General features: G+C 40.0%; 1 protein-coding gene and 1 long non-coding RNA gene across 3 annotated transcripts in view; one reads left to right on the top strand and one right to left on the bottom strand.

Annotated features, from left to right (window-relative positions):
- Positions 1-21,308, bottom strand: part of syt6a (synaptotagmin VIa) — a 94,761-nt gene that overhangs the window by 70,418 nt on the left and 3,035 nt on the right. The window contains exon 1 of one of the 2 annotated variants that reach the window (XM_077514076.1): positions 7,422-7,473. The exons of the other annotated variant lie outside the window; for it this stretch is intronic. Within the exon in view, the coding sequence (XP_077370202.1) occupies positions 7,422-7,449 (28 nt within the window). The 5' untranslated portion in view covers positions 7,450-7,473. Of the gene's footprint in view, positions 1-7,421; positions 7,474-21,308 lie in introns of those variants that run through there. 2 annotated transcript variants of the gene reach the window in all.
- LOC144014324 (uncharacterized) lies at positions 10,218-19,323 on the top strand. The gene is made up of 3 exons (XR_013282447.1): positions 10,218-10,431; positions 14,005-14,317; positions 18,842-19,323. It is a non-coding gene; the product is annotated as an uncharacterized LOC144014324 (long non-coding RNA).

Below are 21,308 nucleotides of genomic sequence, written 5' to 3' on the forward strand. Positions count from 1 at the left end.
CATAATAAGTCATCTAAATGAAAGAGATGAGCATATTTTCCCTAACAATGAATAAGTTTGGGGCCATCTGTGTGTCATTTGCATGGAGACATTTGCTGACCCAACCAAAACATATCGGTAGTTCCGGAAAATACAGTATTGTATAATTTAAGAACACCTGCCTGCGCACTGAAGTAAAGTGTGGCTTGTCTTCATACAATATAAGAACGCCTGGTCTGGTCTAATCTCGGAAACAGTTTGTGGGGCGGGCCCGATGCTGCCCGGGGGCCACCTATTGCATAACCTTGTTATACAGTATTTACTATATTTTGTTGGTCGGCATTATGTCCTTGTCAAATGATACAATATTATTGCATTCTCAAATGCATTATTGAAGACATTTGAAATCTTTTTGGAGAGCTGTGTGGAAATCAATAGAATGTAATAGTCCTCACTGGGGAGTCAGATGGTAACATTCATCTTTCTAATGAATGGCACATCAAGACCTTTCTGCACTCTCAAGCCCTATCGAAGCAACTTGCAGCCGGGAGTGCCTGAGGCGGAAATATGAAAGTTCTGTTCAGAGGGAAAGTGGACTCATGCTGGGCAACAGCGCTCTCCGGGACTTTTACCATGAGAATACAAATCAGAACCCACTCAGGTATTCACAGGAGGAGATTTAATATAGACCTACTAAAATCCTCTCACGGATGGCGGAGCTAACCTGGAAAAGATGGAGAAGCAACGACCCGAATCAGCTGAGCGGAGAAATATATATATATATATATATATTTATTTATTTATTTTTTTCTGGGAAAGTCGTAATGTGTTCTGCGGCTCCATTCAAGCAAGATTAATATCAGATCTGTCTATTTTGTCATTCCACACAGATCTCCATCACAGACAATCAAGGTGACTGGACCGGAAGGTTCAAGTTTCTTCTGAATGGCTTCAGGAGAAGACTAAAGGCCTCTTTATACTCCCGCAGTCACTCGGGCGACAACTGCTGCATTGCATCACGTGATTGACGCACTGTGTAGCACCTGCGCACACGTCACAAATTGTTGCAGCGTGTCGAATGTCGTGCGGATCTTCTCTCGTGATTGGCCCGTTTAGTCACATGCTGTGATCAGCTTGCCTTCTCGACAGGTTATTCATGATACTGAGATAATAGATAGAACAGATGAACAGAATGAGGAGAGACATGGCCACAAGGTTGCTTGAACTGGAGAAAAAAGTCGGACTGGAGATTCCGATGAACCAAAATCGTGATGAAGACGGATCTGAGTGACGGAGGTGTCGGACACATGGTTTTCGCTATGCCCAGTTATCTAAAGCTGCTGGACTGTGATAATCCACATGGTATTAATCAACAAGTGATCAACAACCTATTGGAACGAATCTTCTGTCATGAACTACACGCGATCAAATCACTGGTGAAGATGAACTGATTGAACTTTCTATAATCCATTTGCCTGAATCAAAAGTCTCCGAATGTAATCAACTGGATAACTAACTTCATGGACTTGATGAACTGAGTGAAATTTTATCATCTCTGCTGATTTCTAACTACTACTGCTTGATTTTATGCGTCCTAGTATAGTATGGGGGCGGGAATTTATAAGCATTTTTTGCTTCTTCCTGCCAGCCCTTTTTCTTTTCGGTTATTATATGTTATAATTGTATGAGGAAATGTTTGATTGTCACAATGCTGTCCGAAAGGAAAAATGAACAAATAAATCAAATCAAATCAAATCAAATCAAATAATATACTCTGAATGATCCATGCTAACAGTGAAGTTCGCTCTTTGATCAATTAATGCAGTAATTATTATTAATGCAATTCAATTAAACACATCAGCTGGTCATGTGTATATATATATATATATATATATATATATATATATATATATAGTCGATTTTGTGCTCAGGCCAAAGTAACTATGTTCAAGTGAGTTGAGGTGCTCCATGCAATTTTTAGAAGCTATCTCATAGCATCTATAGGCAATTCTAAACATTTTCAGTGTGAGTGTTGATTTCTTGTGTATTTTCACTTTTTGCTGCAGGGGAAAACTGTACATGGTTGTTTCATTTTACAACGGAGTAGCGGGCGGGTACCCAGAGACCCAACAAGCAATTAAAAACTCAAATTGCCTAATATTTCCCCTGTACACGCAATGTCAGCAAGCTTAGATAATACTAGATGGCTGAATATTTATCCAGTAATCTATGAAATTTGTGCTGTTTTCAATGTAAAGTACGAATGTAATGCCAATGCATTGTGTTGAGCATTAAGAAACAGAAAAAAAACCCTGAAGAAATTCATCCAAAGTAGTAGTTACTAAACGAAGATATGGTGGGGGGTCTTCGAGTTAAATAATGATGCTTTGAACAGTTCGATTAATCACTTAGCAACGCTTCTCTTATTTGTCTTCATTACAAACTGGCAGATCGAAAGTATTAGTGCCTGTGCTCGGCCACCGACATCGCTGACAGGTGATTCGTTACCAACTCTGCTGGCGCACGCCGCTGCCTGAGCTTCCGCCGTGGCCACCCCTGTTCGCAATTACGCGCTTGGCTGGGAATTTGCTTGTCAAAGACCGGGCCACTGATGTCGCAGGGGATGAGTTACCGACTGTGAAACGTATTTACATATTGAGATTTCCATACCTGACCCCCACAGGTCATCACCGATAACATGTAAATTAGTGCGACACTCGACTGACGATCTTGACACTTTTCATAAGTGCTAACATTTGAGGCTGCGAACACAGAGGGGCATACGAATGAGAAACATACTGCAAATGTGAAACATATTTAAATAAATAGGATACAAGCAATGAGAGAGTCAAGCCAAGGCTTTTGTCACTTCTGAAATCAATGATTAAACGATTAGGCCCAGTAAAGCTAATCAAGTGTCTACTTCATGGGGGTTTTGTTGCTAAATTGAGTCCTATTAGCTGTAAATCTGTACCAAAATGACATATTGTCATCACTTTTTATAGGTATTACAAGCATATTTTTTCCCCACATAAGTCCCTCCTCACAATTGAAAATAGCATTTATATTTGGTTGTCATTATTTTTCATGACTTCTGGTTGCATATTCAATTTGTTTACAAAAATATATGCAACAACTAGGGATGTGTATGAATCGGTGGTGACTCGAATTGAGATGCAAATTCGCTGTTAAAAACAAATGCTGAATCAGTGTTTTCATATTCAAGTAAAAAATTAATCACAATCATATTGTGCACAAGCATATTGTTGGGTGTACTAATGGTACAGTAATTTTAGAACGACAAAGTGTGTGGTGTGTAAATAAGTATGTGGCAGTGTCGTGTGCACTCTTTTGAGAGTAAAGTGTTTGCGCATGTATGGCAATGTTTATCCGGCTAACAAGCACTGAATGAACTGTTAAGCAATCAGGCAATAAAGTGAATCAATGGCCGTTTCTCAATATCAAGAACACGGAGTACGTTCTTGTGACGCAACTAGCAGGGTCTTGGTAAGCCCGGTCTCAAGTACGTACTTCCCAAGCACGCATATCTCGCTGGTGTATTTCCGTAATTCATCACAGTTATATCATGTGACTTGCTTTCAATGGATTTGTACTATTTGGATGTTTCAAAATGTGTTTGTACAACATACATCGGTTAAAAACTTTACTTACATCCTTGTGATTTCGCGAGACGTCATCAATGGCGGCCCAAGTACTGTTCCAATCGAAAGTACGCATAAGCCAAGACCACACGGAATTCCCGGATGTCGTTCTTTTTTGCTAGCTTAAACCAAGGATGCATCGGTTGTTGCTTGGTGAAGACTTGGCTGTGAATATATCCCAAGATGCATTTCGTACTTCAAGGAACGAATGGGCGCGGAGAAGCATTAGGTTTTTTCTTCTTTCTTCCCACACACCTGTTTTGTGTTGTGTTTTGTGTTGATTAGCCTGCCTTTGGCAGCTGAGTACACCAGTTTGTCGGACTAATCCTCATGCTGATCTACTGACTTTGCCCAACTAGTCTCGACCTCACCTTTGATTCCCGTCTCCCCTCAGTCTCGTGCTTGTTTTATTTTTATTTTATTTTTTATTTTTATTATTTATTTATTTATTTATTTATTTTTTTGGGGGGGGGTATTCTTGTTTCGGTGGTTTTGATTCTTGCCTTTTGCAAGCTCTTTCATTTGCAAGTGTACGATTGTATTTTTGCAGCTGTGTTTTGGAATACACTTCCTCAAACTTGATTTCTTTCGCATGGTTTTGGGATCTGCACACTTGAACATAAGCTGCATCATCACAATTTCAGAAGAATCAGAACAAAACCTGCAACACTTACCGGTATTTTTCCAGAACAATGCGGTACTTAAAATTCAAACACAGTTTGACCAATGGTTTCAATATCATTTAAGTTTTGGTTATCAAACTGTCAAAACGTGAGCCATATCAGCACACCTCGCTATACTGTCAAAACGATTGCAATCAGCATTTCATTGAAAGTAATAATATACATTCAAAACAGGATAAAAGTATTGATTTTATTGTAAAAAAAATAATAATAATAAACATTTATTTTGCATTGACAAATGTCAATTTTGATTTTTGACGGAACTAAAAATACATCCAAAGGACCCAAAATAAAGTTTTTGATTTCCTTCTTCATGTCTTCATGCCCTCCAGGTCATATATTTAGTTTGATTCAAATGGGCTTGCGCACAATGTAAACGAGAGCACGAGTGCCACCATGGCGTTACTGTACATGGGCTCTGGGTGGTGGAATGGTTACTGCCACTTGTCTCTGATGCAGGTGGCGTGGGTTCGCTTCCCCACCTGAGCGATCATGTTTCTATGTGTGAGTGAATGTACTTTTAAAACAAATGGCATTGGACGGTAATCTGTAGCCATTAAAGGCTGTACTATACTGTTGGGCTGTGAGTCAGTGTTTAGAATTTGGAAGTTTGAAGTTCAACACTGCTTTCAGAAAGCAGTCTTTGATATGATATTGATTAATTACAGCTTTAGATTGTGTATGCCTGTTACCAATGTGTTTGTCCGGCTCATTTGCTTGTTAGAATATCTGTTTTGTTGTTGTTGTTGTCTGACATCTTTTGAAAGACTGACCATATTATAAATGGGATGTTCTGCCTTCTCCATCATCTTCTTTCTCTTCTTCTCTCTCCATCCTCACCTCATCTCTAGTACCTGCTGCTGCTCACTGACAATCAGTGGTTCATTATAAAATGTGGGATGTCAAATTGAATATGTTAATTCAGTTAAAACTAAATAAATTAATTGGGTTCAGTACCTAAAATGTTAAGAAAATATGTTGGATCAATGCAAAATAAAATTAAGGTTGGCTCAAGTGAAGAATTATTGTTTACATCAACATGAAATAATCAGGTCATATGAAGTACTCGATGTAGTTTCTGTGAAGTCAAATATTTTAGATGTGATATCTGGACATCATTTTTTTTTTTTTTTTTTTTTTAGTTTAAGCAGGGTAAAACTTTCAACAGTGTAGACCATGTCACCTAGTTTGAAACAATGTCCACTGTGTATTTGTCTTTTTTTGTTGGGTTTTGTCACAATTTTTCTGAAAGGAGAACAGTGGAAAGAGTTGGGCAATAGGAGAAGAAAGAAAAACGATTTTAATTTTTTTTTTCCAGCATACACAGGAAGTCGGAGATGATTGCCAGTAGCGTTTGTTCTGTTAAGTGATGAGAGGCAGAGCTGACATTGATATTTTTTCAAAGACTTTGATTTGAGCATTGTGTTACAGGTGTGATGCATTTGAGTCCATTAGTTTGTGATGTTTGACAAGAAGGAGCAATGAGTAAAGAGTAGACGGCTACGTTAAAACATTGCCAGTACGGTGAATGAAGGTCTTATTATGTAATGGATTAGACACTGGAATTAATTATTTCATATTTTATTGACTGATTCATGTAAGAATCTTGTAGTTGGAAAATAGTTGGTACATGGTGCAATAGAGAAAAAAAAGTGCAGTTTGTCTGCTTAACTGTTGTCATTATTATTTATAGAGCAAAATATACTCGGGAACTAATTAAGATGAAGTCATTTTCATTTGCTTAGACAATCTATAACAGAATATTTATCTTGCATGGGAAAGATAAATGAGATATGCAAATTAAATTGTGTGTGACTAGTGTTGAATAATGTATCAAGGCTTCCTGCATAGCCAAGTGTGCAAATGTGATACTTGTTGCCTACAAAAATAAATAATAACAATAATAATAAGTATTATATCTTCCAGTATGATACAATTTCAAAAGATTTAAGGTTAGAGTTCAAGGGTTAGGTTAATGGACGTAAGGCTGGACTGGGGTTAGGTAGGCTGCTCTTACTTTGGCTATTCAAAGAGGAATCGGATGCCTTCTGCACCTAATAATGAAAATACAATATACATTTTTCATGTAAATCAGCACGTTGACTCAAGCCAATTTTCCAAGAAATAAGCCATCCATACATTTGCTATACTGTACTGTTTGTCCCAATTAGGGTAAGCAGAGTCAATACCAGCCGACTTTGGACTCACTGGTCACTAGTTAATTACAAGGCACACAGGAATAAACGACCATTCACACTCACATTCACATCTAGAGGTAATTTAGCATCTTTAATTTAACGTGACATGTATGTTTTTTTGGAATGTGGAAGAATGCCAAAGCACACAGAGACAGGGCTGGACTGGCCATCTGGCATAAAGGGCACATGCCTGGTAGGCAGGCCACTTTTGGGGCCGATGCAGTGCTTTTTAATTATTATTTTCCTACTTTTTACTCCAAGAGATTGGCCCACAATTTAGACCGAACACCCTGTTAATCCAGTTTGAATTTACTTTAGATAGCAAACATGAGTGGCAGAACTCCGTCAGGCAGGAGTCGGGCTTGGCCTGGCCGGTTGGGCCTAAGTAATTTATTTATTTATTTATTTATTTATTTATTTTTTGTGGCAGCCCTGCACAGATCAAACGCACACAAATTCTTCATCAAAATCTCATTCGCGTTTTTAAACATGCGCTGAATAAAACTATCTCCTAAAAATGTTGGTTGAATTCCGAATAATAAAACCACGGGTTGTCTCTGTTTGAATTTCAACTGTACACATTAGAAGTTAGTTGGTGGCATTTTGAGAGGAGGATCTTTGAAGATGATTTTTAAGATGATGAAATGGATCAGGCGGCGCTTTTGCACCCGACACTATGTAAGGTCATGCCATCAGTTTTCATCAGCTCAGGTGACGACTTTTTCGCCAGTCAGAGGGCCAAATGTCACATCAAGCCAACAACTTTTGTTTTCCAGTCCTGGGCTAACACGCAGAGCTGGCAGGGGGCAATTTTGTCTTTGTTCGTCTTAATGAAACACTCTAGAAAAGATGCCACCCTGTTGACAAACGTGAGCTCATAAATCTACATGAGCGCTTACTTGATTCAGCCCTCCGGTCCGTTGTCATGAGGCCCTTATTCAATTTGTCCCCTCGGCCCATTCGTGCATCTTGTGGGTCATGTTTCCTCAGGGGACTGTTAATGGCAGGACAAGTGAAAACTACTGGAAGCAGCCAAAGATTCCAGGAAATGGGAACGGTTCCATCCAACGTGATTGTTGCTGTCACCTATAAATAACAGGGCACATACAGTATAGAAAGACCCCCATTTGATACTCACTTTCACACCACCTGAGTGTGACTGAACCCACGTTGCCTGCAGAGAAGCCAGGTGAGTCATCCATTTGAACTCTTTGACCGCCAAAATCGTTGGACGTATTCTAAAATCCTAATGAATGCTGCCAAAAACGTTAATTTACGTTTATTAAGTTTTTTTTTCTCTCTCTCAATGGGCAGCGCAACGTCTTGTGCTGCACTGCCTTGTCACTAAACAAAAAATATTAGTTTCAAAGTCACTGTCGTGCAAAAAAAATGTATCTTTTCACAAAAAGCTTGTTTTTCTCTTAATATTTTTGCATTTTCGCCTATGTCACTCAAATGGCCTAATTTCAAATGGTGACTACTAAAGAACGGAATATGGTAGAAACATACTTTTTTTTTTCTCATCAAAGAATGGAATGCAACCTTTCATATGGTATTCACAATATTTATGTCATCATACCGCGGAATATTCTGTTTGCTTTGAAAGATGAGTGAAAATGTTCCAAATCGGCTGGCATCGTTGGGTTTTTTTGGATAACGTTTGGCAGTCAAAGAGTTAAGTGCTGTGTAATTTTTCTTTCAGTCTTTGATTAGCTCCTTATAGAACCGGTGAGAACGTCATCGCGACTTGGTGTGACCCAATGGCGCTGTAGACATATTATAGTTGACTTTGTGTGACTCTACTGTGTAATTAAGAAATCAAGTTTTTAGTAACAGCCCTCCTCCTCATTATCCCCAAGCTGTCAGCACCTCACACTTCACACTTGACTTCTTCTCATCAAGCCGTTATGTTTTACACCTTATCATCGAGTCAGTCTGACTGATGCGTGCTCACATATTCTTTCCAGTTCGATAAACACGCAGTTAGTTCATTAAGAATGTACACTGTTGCAAAAATATTGCTCTTCTGCATAAGAGGCATACTTGTCCACAGATTCTGAAATTGCAAGCCTCTTCAGATGCAGATTATGACTAAGGAAGTCCACAGTATGCAAATAAATCATTTTAATGAAGCTCCGCAGGCAAATACTTAAAAATAAAACGTGCTTTTATTCATCATTTGAATGGCAGAGTCAATTAGTTGTGTAACTATATCATAAGTAAGGACCATATTTGCTAACTTGTATTGGAACACTGAGGCATTTCAACCAGGTGACTTTCCCCAGCCAAACAAAGGAAGTAAAGAAAGGTAATGATCAAGTTCAATCAGTTAAGTATAAAGCAATCTACTGTGCAAAAGTTTTGGGCCACCATGACATTGTGATGTGATGATGCTTAACAACTAGGATGCCATGGTGTATCCAAAATAAAAAAAGGTTGTGACACTTCCTGTTTTTTTTTTTTCCCTTAAGGTGAACTTAAAAAGTGTCTGAGAGGTTTCTTTATCCAAGTGGACGGTGTCTGTTAGAGTTGTTACGTCCATTTTATAGGTGTCCTTCCTGACGTTCCGTTACCCATCCTTTTTTTTTTTTTTTTTTTTTTAAATGTGCCGCTTTGACTATTTGAAGAAATAAAATAGAAAAGAAACACCTATCATACATCCATTATCTGAAGCTCTAAAATAAAAATACATATTATTAGTACAGTCATCTAGTTGCTCGTTGTACTGTTTTGCTCTGGTGATGCACACTGGGACAGAAAAGCCATCTCACGCTCTGTTGTGTTTACTACTCATTTGCTCTCAGCTGTGCACAAATCCAGCCTGAGGAGTCCTCAGTCAATTAAAAACAAGCAAGGTTCTGACCAGTGGGCCAGTGTGATGACTTGGCTTGTGCAGTGCAGTTGTTGATAACACTCCTCTCACTTTCCAATTGCAAACAATTGCAAGACTTTTAGCTTTTCAGCTCGATGGCCATTTTTATAGTTACATGAAATTGTTTACAGTACACATGAATACAAAATATTTAATAAACCTGATGTACTCGTTGTTGAGCAACAAATACAAACAAAAGAATTTCACAAGCACAACAACACCTGATGTTTTTGTAAATGTCTACTCATAGTACAAAAATGACGAAATGACTTTTCTACAATGTACAGCAGTCAGTGTGCAGTTTGTATAATAGTGTACATTTACTCTCCCCTAAAAATAACTCAACCAACAGCTATTCATGTCAAAACCACTGGCATCAAAAGGGATTATACCCTTTAGTGAAAATGTTAGTATTTTGTGTGACCACCATTATTTTCCATCACCATTTTACGCTTGACTATAGGCAAGAAACACTTTTCTTTGTACTCCTCGCACACACCAATGGCGAGCGGTCCTAATAAGCTATTAATGCGGTGCATACCCGAGATTTTCAAAATAAAATAATTGAAAATATTTCTGTCTGTGTCCTCTAAAATACAATACCATAGTTATACTGTTTTGATCTTAAATTCCTGTATATTTTGTCCTGTTTTCCTCGCAGGGAGCGGAGAAGTCTACAGTTTGTTTCGCGCATACACAATGAGAAATCAATTGTGTTAGTTCCGTGAACATTGTTTCTGTACGAGTCTTTTGAATGGCAAAAAAGCTGACAGTCAAGCTACATGGCTGACAACGCGCATGCGCATAACTGGCTTACTTGGCTTGTTCTGCAGTAAACAGTCACTGGTTCAGTTCAAGTTCATCGCCGAATCCCAATGAGTACGCTTTTCCCGGAGAACTTTTGAGGAAAAGAATAATTCGAGTGGTCGTTCTACTGCTGAAGTAGTCATCACGAAAACAGGGAAGAATTTCCTCCGTCACTTTGAAGCGAGGACGTACGAGAAACAGAAATGGCTCTCTGGCTTTCCAGAGGTGAGGTGAGGTGAGGTTGGTTGAAATCACTTGTGGCTCCGCTGAGTTTGTAAAGATTTGTACAAACGCCATCAGCAAATGTTGGGAGGTGTCACCTGTTTATTTCTTTCATCAACACGCCACTTTTTGGCAGTGGCCAACGACAAAGCACAGAGTACAACCGCTCTCGTTGCGAGCAGGAAAGAGCACCACAACGCTACTCAACCGCACGTCTCCTCCTTCAGCCGAGACCTGTGTTGCGTTCAGTAACAGTCCGACATAACAGAGCTCAACATAGCTCAACGGCAACCCCAGAACACACAACACACAGTTTGTTAAAATATTAATTCAAGTGTGTGTGCGCATCAACCTGGGTCAGTCCTGAATATTTCGCCTTTAAAGGCCCAGTCTGCCGGTTTCACTCTGGAAAAGACACTTTTTAAATAAAGGATTTAAACAAACAAACTACTTCTCAATTTACAGATCAGGGCTTGTCTTCATTTCTGGTGGTGATTTTGTCCTAACCCCCCCCACCCCCACTCCTCCCAGCCTGTATTTTGCCATTTTGTGTCTGTTTCGTAAACAGCGGAACATTTCTGTGGAACGTTTTTTTTTTTTTTTTTTTAATTACTCACTCACTCACTCACTCACTCACTCACTCACTCACTCACGCAGCCGACTAATTTGCCCGGCCCCGTTTGCGACACCCCACCCCCCGCTCTGCGAATGGCTGGAGGGGTGTAAACACTGTCTTTCCACAGAAACGTCCTGCTGTTTACAAAACAAACACAAAATGGCAAAATACAGGCTGGGGGGGTGGGGGTTTAGGAAAAAAAATCACCAACAAAAATGAAGAGAAGACCTGATCTGTAAATTGAGAAGTAGTTTGTTTGTTTAAATCCTGTATTTAAAAAGTGCCTTTTCCAGAGTGAAACCGGCAGACTGGGCCTTTAATTGTATACCTACACAGTGGTATTAAATATTTAAATAATATGTAATATTAAAATTAACAATAAAAATACCCCCAACTGTGTCAGCTCGCACCCTTCCGGGCGCTGGCATTTTTCTCAGTCCAGCATGCCCACTCGAAAAGGTCACCGCTCGCCACTGGCACACACTTGACATCATCTGAACCAAATAAGCTTATCTTGGTTTCCATCAGCCCACAAGACATGGTTCCAGTAATCCATGTTCCGATGGTTCCATCTTCAGAAGAGGCTTCCTTTTGGGATGACAACCTTGCAGACCAATTTGAGTGCAGCATATGGTCTGGACACCAAGAGAATCCCCTTCAACCTCTGCAGCCATGCACTCATATTATATACATTTTTCAAAGAGGACCTCTGAATATGATATTGAGCACATGCACTTAAATCTTTTGGTAGGTCACAGGGAGCCATGTTCGGAGTGTGCAGCCAAGAGAGAAGATTTTTATTCGTAGCTTGGCGTAGCATAGTTATTTTTAGCGACTGATCTTATCCTCGAGAGTTCACGCAGGAGATAACATAAAATTTGCCCCTTCAGGACATCTCAGTCACGTCTGAATGTTAAAGACGAGCGTGAAGAGGAAGCCAAAGGTGCAGAGAGAGCAAGAGATGAGCATTTGTGTATGCTATTCACACAAACACTTCTTTGGTATTCAAACCACTGCTGGACTTTTGTTTTAAAAATGTTCATGTGCATCGAAATAGGCCCTGTATTATTTCCCGGTCGCACAAGAGCAGCTTGACCTCTTTGACTCTGACACGTGTCCAGTTTTGAGCATCTGTGAATGACACAACCGTACATGTGGGTCAAGTTGCGCCTTACGGATTGAAGGAGGTCACAAAAACCCACCTACAGTCTTCTTCTTCTTTTTCTCTCACCTTTAATACATTTCCAGAGCAAATTCGCGGTCAAGCTCCAGGGGGTCGGGGTGTGTTCGGGGGTTTGGGGGTCGGGGGTGGAGGGGCCTGGGTCGTGGGGGGATGGGGGCTGGGGACCGGTGGGGCGCTGTGGGGGCCCGCCGGGCCTCGTTCTGCGGCCTTGGGCTCGGGGGTGTGGGCCGGGGCTGGGGCGGGGGTGTTCCGGGCGTCTGGGTCGGCTCACCGACCGGTGTCCGCTCGGGTGGCTTGGGGGTGGCCTTGGTGCTGCCGCGGCCTGGGGATTTCGGGGGGGTGCTCCCTCCCACAGCCCCTTGAATCAGTGGGTGCTGGTGTCTGTGGATCTCACTTTGCTTTATCTATCCTTCCCTCCTTCCTCTCTTTAGTTTTTCCTCTGGTCACTTGAGATCTCAATTTATTGGAAGTTTGAGGTTTCTGGGGTTGGCATAAGACTCTGGTTTTGTAACCACGCAGGAGGGGTTTGGTTGGTGCTGGATTTCACTTTGATGGATTGGATGTACTGGCTTCTATGGATCTCACTCTGCCTCATCGATCCTTCCCTCCTTCCTCTCTTTAGTTTTTCCTCTGGTCTCTTGAGATCTCGCTAATTTGTTGGAATTTAGAGGCTTCCGGGGTTGGCATAAGACTTTGATTTTGTAACCATAGGGAAGGCAGGAAGTGTTTGGTCGGTGCTGGATTTCACTTTGACTTATCTTTCTTTTCTCTTTATTTTTTCTGACCTTTTCTCTGGTCTCCTGACCATTTGAACCTCACGACTCTGGCAAGATTCTGAAGTACCTGGTTAAGGCAAAGGGTAATGGGATATTTATAAGGTTTTAGGTGAATTCATGAGTATAAATTTATACGTATTTGCACGCACACGCACGCACGCACGCAAACGCACGCACACAAAAAAAAAAGAGCAATGATGATAAGACGTTGAATCGGTAAGACTACCGAATGAACAATTCTGAGCTCTTTAAAAAAAAAAAAAAGTACACCCATCAGTGAAAATTGGCCCCAAATATTTTGTGTGGCCTCCATTATTTTCCTGCACTGCCTTTGCAAAAGAAATGCTCTAAATATATTTGTGTTTGGAAGTTGAGAGTTATGTTATTTCTTTATAGTAAAAAAATAAAATGTCAATTTTACACAAACATGCTGTCCATACCGTATAAAATGTAAATTCAAAGAAACTGATGATTTTGCAATCTCTTTCTTTCCAGATGTGTATATATGCATTACCTCAAGTTATTAACTTGAAAGACACATCAAAGTTCATATTCTCATTCTTACTGTACAATTATTATTATAAAGCTGGAGAATGAACTTCCCCGCATTGCTGCACTCCAGAGAAAATAAATGAATATTACTTTGTCTCTCAACATTTCATGTCTTTTTTTTTTTACCAGATGCTTTTTTTGAATGCACAATAGCATTAGGTTGAATGTTTATCTCAAATTATTCCCCCAATAAATTTGATGAAATGTAAGAGATTTGCTCCCAGAATTCATATTGTATATAAGAAGAGATATTTGGTTTAAAACGCAATAACATTTGAGTGAAGGCTTATTTTTCAAATGAGAACAAAACATTTTGTGAATACAGTATTTAACTAATGAAAAACAAAATACTGTGAATTGTCCCACAGTGTTTTACTTAGTGTGCATGCTTAAGTTTCTAATAGCAACCTTGCACTTTTTTCTTTTTGTTTGTTTGTTTTGCTGTGTTCCGCAGGTGCAACGCAGCCTGCTGCAGTGCCGAACAACAGCTGATGCAAATGCCCTCTTCCAACCAAGGTCCTGCCTAATCAAGCTCAAAGCAGGGAATAAATGTGATCAAAAATAAGGCCGCTCAATTCAAGTCCACAGAGCTGATCATGGAAGTGGAATTTTTAATGAGTTTGTGTGTTTGTAGGTGTGTGTGCATGATCTCACCACTGATTCAAGAGCTCCACGGGCTTGATTTAAGAATTCGGAGACTTCAATTCTCATGTGTAAAAATCAATATTGCATATCAGCTGTTGATTACCTTCCGCAAGCTGTAGCAGGTGGGTGTGGTCAGGTCATGTGACAGCCTCAGTACAATAGGGACTGAACTAATTAGTCAATTAGTAGGATCTCTTATTTCCTCTCATCTACATTGGAAAAAAGAGGTTAGAGTGTGTAAAGTTTCATAATTTCTAATTAGTGGTTTTATTGTAGTCAATTAAAAACAAATGAGCAACTCTGGGAGACGTTAGTTGTGTTTATATTAATGGTAGACACCAAAATGAGTGTTGTGTTAATGTAGACATTTTACCAAAACAACAGGACTGTTGAATTTATAACACTATTCCAGGTACCCCAAATATTCTGAATATATTTTCAAAAACAATATTGTTCTTAACCTGGCAATAGCCAGATTGATATTATGATTTGCTCAATGGAGTTCTCCACAATATCAATCTGGGACTGCTCCACGGTGATTTGCTCAGGAAAGGCGGGACTTTCTGTACAATACTTCGAGCTGATTGGACGATGCGGCATTGTGCACGTTTGTTTTAACCAATCACGGCCACAGATGTCGTCTTTGTTCTCGTCGAAGCAGGGAAAAAAAGCACGAACATCTTTGCTAAAAATGCACGAAGCGCCCCTAGCTGTTCAACATTCAACAAGGAAACGGTGAGTAATTCTGCAAGAACAGAATTCATTGTAGCGTCCATTCGTCCATGTGAGGTTTGTTTGTTAGCTCCGGCGTCTGCGCTGGCTTCCTGGTTTCGTCACAGTTGCATGGCCCGCCCCAAAGACAAATGTTGCTCTGTGATTGGTCCAAACCACCAGCAGTTCGGGAACGGCGCGGTTATCAGTGGGAGCGGTACAAGATGTATTACCCGGGGTTTGTGAACTCACAAATACCGCGAGAATTCAGCTTGCAGAGCAAGGTTATATTATTCTTCCTCTGGCATACAATTATGATCCCTGAAAATATTAAGATGATTTGAATTTTCTTTCATATTCCATCTCATATACTGCTTCAGCTACCATGAGGAATGGGGTCATGGCTAGGGTATGCGATAAAGCGAGTGGCTACTCATTATTAACATCTGAACAACTTTGTTGCTATATTTAGCACATTTTCCAGACACCTCTAGCGCCATTTTTCTCTCCCTCAAAAGCAATGGACAACAAATCTAGCAAATTTTTGCGTGGTATTTTTGGGAGGTTTGTAGGGATTTGGAGACCCCCTGAGTCTTATGAGCAGGTGATGTTCACGCCTGATGAATATCACCTTTAATAGTGCTTGCCTGACATGACCACCGGCTAGTTTAATTCCTACGCTAGTTGCCAAATCGTGGAAGGTGAAACTCAAGGTTTCTGCTTCCACCATGTAGACCAGTGGTGTCCAAACTACGGCCCAGGGGCCATTTGCGGCCCACCATCCATTTTCCAGTGGCCTGCGACATGTGCTAAAAATGGCATTTGACTCAGTTCAAATAAAACAAACAAAAAAATGTTTGGAGATGGTCAAAGTAAGAAGGGAAGTATCGAAAAACAGGTGCCATTAAAGGTTGTTTTAGTTAACTAAAACTAATGAAAAAAACTAAAACTAAAATTCAAAAAACAATATTGTTACCGAAATTAAAAAAAAACAAAAATTCTTTTTAACCCTCGTGCAATTTGCTTAGCCAATTATGTAAATTAGGTTTTGATTGTGCAGGGGGGGGGGGGAAAAAAAAAAAATAAATGAGCCACGGTTTTGGAAAACTGGGGGACCGTCAAAATGCGAGTGTGCCAACATTTCTCAGCCATTGCATGAGGGAGATAACAATCATAATATCCCTGGAATCGGATTTAGCCAGCCGCGTAACATTAATGTACATTATAAGTGACATTTTTGGACCGATTGGACACTGCATGTATTTTATTGCAATTTCCGTGATTTCTGCATGAAATCCTTCTATGGACATTCCTCGACGGTGCCATGGGCATGAGAAAGATTTTGCACCCCAAATCCACCAGGTGGCGGTAGAGGCCAATTAATGATTTTCCTTGCAAACGCCGCACTGATTCCAGCACACCATATTCCACACAGACTTATTTCTTCGTGCTTTTTACTGATTGTGCATTCGACAGGATGTTAGTGGATGCGCGTGCACGTTAGTGGGCGCGCGTGCGTGTTCGTGGATGCGCGTACACGCGCGCCACTTATATTTTTGTGCAGAAAAAGGTATTGCGAGCTATTGACTTATGTTTCGTGTTGGGATATGCTGTTTTTTTGTCTGCATGGACGTGGGAAGCACGTTCCCTAGTGGGAGGGGTCGAATGGCAATGCTCGTTGTCGTTTTTATTCCCCAAAATGAGCCACTGTTAGTCGTTGCAATACAGCGGTTTTCCTCAGTGTGTGAAGGCTGTTATTTATTTATTTTTTTCTCTTTCTTCACTTCAGAACTTCAGAATTAATAGCGTGCATATTCCACACGCATGCACAGTTCGATCATCCATTTTGAACAGCCGAGCATTGACATTTGCTCGCCAAGGCTGCAGGGGGCAGGCGTGCCATTGTGGCCAAACGTGCGTGCAACGTGGAGGTGACGTATTTCCCTTCGTGCATTCTTCAAAACATGGCAAGGAGCATGGATCGGTGGAAACAATAACCATTAGGGATAAGACAAAACAAAAAAAACGGGTTTTTTTGCAACTTATGAAGTGTAACATGTAACGGTTGTCGAGATGAATTCCTCGTCGGTTATCTTATCTGGCCGTTGCATTTCTACGTGTGAAAGTGCTAAGCTTCGATTTTTATTCGGCTAGTTTGTATTCACAACAACGTGCTAACGTGCTAAGAGGCTAACGTGCACGAGACATGAGCTTCGTGGATCTCAGGAAAAGAAAGAAAAGAACGGCGATCGGAGACACAATAAGCTGCAAATGCAAGTTGGCAAGTAAGTACTTCTACAAAATAAACATAAACGAACATATGAGCACGTCCTGGAATGCCGCGGGGGACGTGTAGCTTCCGAACGGTATGTAGCTCGTCGCTGTGTTGACTTCCGTTCGCCGGATACAATTGGATACAGGCGATGTAAATTTGTCCGAAAAACACGCACGATTTCCGGGTAAAGTAAACGGACGGATCGGTGTAATGGAGCTTTTTCTTTCCGTTATTTGTCCGGAACCGTACGTCCTACGGGGAAAATTACACATATCTGACACATATCTGGAACCGTGAGCACAAGAGATACGTGGCTCGTTGAAGTGCGACGCCGGATACGGGGGTGTAAATCGGGCCTTCCTGTATCCGAAAAACAAACACAATTTGCGGCTAAAGTCACGGAGGGGTCCCGGTGCCGCTCCGGAGCCCCACAAAAAGTACTTTTTTCCCCAAAGTTTTCTATCAAAGCTACCGTGTTGCCTGATGCTCTAACTATGTCATATGAAAGATTCAAATTTATTTATTTATTATACATATATACAACACAGTTAATTTTCTTCATAATCTATTATTTGGCTTCTGTTGTCCTATGGCGGGGGGAAATAATAATAATAAATAAATATACTATATTTATGCATAGTTTTGATGCCAATGAACATTTTGGGTGGTTGAAAGAAAAAAAAATATTAAAAAATGACTTAGTTATCACACCTCAAAGTAGAATTACTTATTTGGCTAAAATTTACTTTTCCAGGGTGTTTTGCATTAAATTGCCATTGTCAAAAAATTTGGCATGCATTGAAAAAATTGTTGTTATAACTTATTGCCTTATTCGAAGCTCTAATTATGTCATATGAAGTATTAATTTTGTATTTATTTTTTATACATGTATACAGCACAGTTCGTTTTCTTCATAGTCCATTCTTTGGGCTTGTATTGTCCTAAGAGGGGGGAATACATAAAAAAAAAAAAAAAACTTCATATGTATGGATAGTTCTGATGCCAATGAACATTTTGAGTGGTTGAAATAAAAAAAAATGTTAAAAATTGACTTAGTTATCACACCTCAAAGTAGAATTACTTATTTGGCTAAAATTTATTCTTAGAGCGTGTCACTGATTCCAAGGCACAAGGGTTAACCCTACTGCCATATTACAAATAAATTGGTTTATATTTTCTAAATATGTCAAAGCACAAGTACTTTATTTGTACAATTTTTAGGACTAAACACAATTTCTCTTCATAACATTATGTGGCCCTTGCGTCCTTCTGATGTTCTGTACGTGACCCTCAAATGAAAAAGTTTGGACACCCCTGATGTAGACCTCTCTCTGAATTTAAAGGGAATGACAGGAGCCTCTTCCATTAGACGGGAAGTAAGTCAGCTGTGTTCACTCCCACAACGGCGCAAACATTTCCAACATTGTCCATTAACGAACCAACTTTGTGTATTTACAAAAGTACCAAAAGAAATAAAACTCCATACATGTGCATTTAGACTACGCTTTGTACTAGCGCAGTGCACGGAAATGGGACCTCAGTGTGCGAATAGTTATGTAAATTTGCCAAAATTGTGAACAGCTTGCTCATGTACACATTTTCAGAAATAGGTTACTAAAGATTTCCTTTTTTTTTTTTTTTTTTTTTTTTATGTTCACAGTACAGTATATGGATGGGCAGCCACCCCAGAAGCCCAACGACATACAAACAATTAATATGTCAATTCTTCAAAGCATTATCCTTTTCAAGATGTGTGATGAATTCTGTGCAGTCTTTGGACAAGATCAGACCACTAAAATAACTCATGATGACATCACTGATCAAAATGTGGTGTGAAGCATTCAAAGACAACCGGACTCAACTAGACTGGACATGACAGTTCAACATGAATCTGTCAAAAACATGAAGCAAAGAAGCAGGATTTCAACGCTCAAGAGGGAGCGATGAGCCAAATGAGGTTTGACATTAGTGCGGGCTTCAGGCCCCGGAGTAATGAGACTAATCGGCAGCTCCCAACCACGTGACCCATCACCAAATGAGATGAAGATGTGCGTTGGGATGCATTGGCTTCAGCAAGTCAAAAGAATCAAGATGAACTATAATTAAGTATGTGGACTGTAATAAAAGGTAGTGACAACAGCGCATACATTTCCACAAAACCCTTCACAAAATTTAAATAGTTTTTATACTTCTCTTGGTCTCAGTAGCTTCGAAAAGAGGTGGGAATTGTAAGGTTTCTCCAGTTATGGTGCAGCATTATCATAAGTTTTGTTTGTTTTTTAAATTCACAATAATACTGTCATGTTTTGTTTGGGTTGGGTTTTGTTTCATTTTGGTGAGTGTGTTTGTCTGTTGTTTTTGTGTGTTTCCCCTGTATCGTTATGTCTGAGTAGGTCCACCTGTGTGTCATTCCCCTTCCCAGTGTATGTTGACCTAATTAGTGCCCTCTGCCTTCTGTGTTTCCCAGGTGTGTCTTGTTAGTGTCTCATTAGTGTTGTATTTAGTCAGTGGGGTTTGTTCACACATCGAGGGAGCATTGTCTTGTCCGTTCCTGTCCTGAAAGTGCTTTGTAGTTACGTTTGCTATTGGGTCAAGTTTCTCAACATCTGGTCAAGTTTCTCCCCCACATTCAACTCAAGTCTCCACGTTCAACTCAAGTCTCCATGTTCAACTCAAGTCTGTCCACATCATGCCCAGTCTGTCCACATTCAGTCCAGTCATGATGCTAGGCCTTCTCACGTTCCATCCAGTCCCTTACTTAGTTCCAGTAAATTAAGTTATTCTCAGTCCTGCCTTTCTCCCTGCCTGGTTTCTCCACCTTTGGGTCCATCCACCAAAACCATACACCTCAGGTCCTAACAAATGTCACGTTTTGATTCTGACAGGGTTTGGGTTTGTTTTTGTCGGGGTTCCAGTTTTGAGTTTGTCATAATGTTTATGTTTTGCTTTCCTTGTCTCCCCTAGTCTTGTTAAGCCTTGTCATGTCCACCTGTTTGCCTGCTCTTCCTCATGTGTCAACCAATCAGCACCCCCTGCCACTTGTGTCTTGCCCAGCTGTGTCTAATTAATGTCAATTAGTGTGTGTATTTAGTCACCTGTTTTCGGTTCATTGTTCTTGTTTCCCCACGTCCATGCTGCCATTGTTCCGCCATCTCTTGTCTTGAATCGTTTTCCCCTTCTGGATTTTATTGTTTTTCTTAGTGAGTACCCTGTTTGCCCCTTTTGTTTTGTTTGATTAAATTACACGTTTTTGAGCACCTCTGCCTCCCTGACTCGTTTGCCTCCTGCACTTGGGTCCTCCACCACACATAGTTGTGACAACAAATACCTTGATTAAATAAATGCATGCTTGTCTACATAACACAAGCAACTGAACAAAATGGAATAACATGATAGCACAACAACATTAGCTCAAGATGTGATCAAAGCATTACATATTCTTGACACTGCATGTCAGAAAAAATATATTTAATTATGCCACTTGGTTTTATCCTGTATGCATCAACCAAACTCGGTTTAGTGAAATTAAATTTTCATTGTCCATTACATTCTCAAAACATTATTATACGAGGGTGCCAACACTCCATTTGTTAAAACTGAGAAACTGAAAAAGAAAAATGAGCAAACAAGTAATTGTATTAGTAATTGTTTAAAAACAAAACATTTTTCTTGTGTTGAATTTATACACAATGTTAATAGTATATGGAGGAGAATATCGCGATAATTTTATTTTTTAAATGTGCAACTGTACATGAACATCGGGCAACCACAGTACATCCGATTCTGGTGCATTGATAATTACCGTGAGAGATGCAGCATTTCGTTGCCTTTTCACAAAATTTGGAGTGAAAATGACATTTCTCACCCGTAGCCTTATTATTATTATTATTATTATTATTATTATTATTATTAAATAAAGAACCACATGAAAAACTGTCCCCAAAGGCTCAATGGCTGCCCTTTGTTTCACATGTGGTCTATCTTTTGATGAATTCATACTGTGTTGCCTTTTTTGTAAAGTATTGTTGGTTTCAAATAATTGTGACATGATGGCAGCATTAAGTCGAAAAGGTCCCTACTGAAGCAACAAATGTGCAGCCGCCACTGTGAAATGATAAAATGGTAAA

The sequence above is a fragment of the Festucalex cinctus genome, chromosome 2 (genome assembly GCF_051991245.1).
Source record: "Festucalex cinctus isolate MCC-2025b chromosome 2, RoL_Fcin_1.0, whole genome shotgun sequence".
NCBI classification, from domain to species: domain Eukaryota; kingdom Metazoa; phylum Chordata; class Actinopteri; order Syngnathiformes; family Syngnathidae; genus Festucalex; species Festucalex cinctus.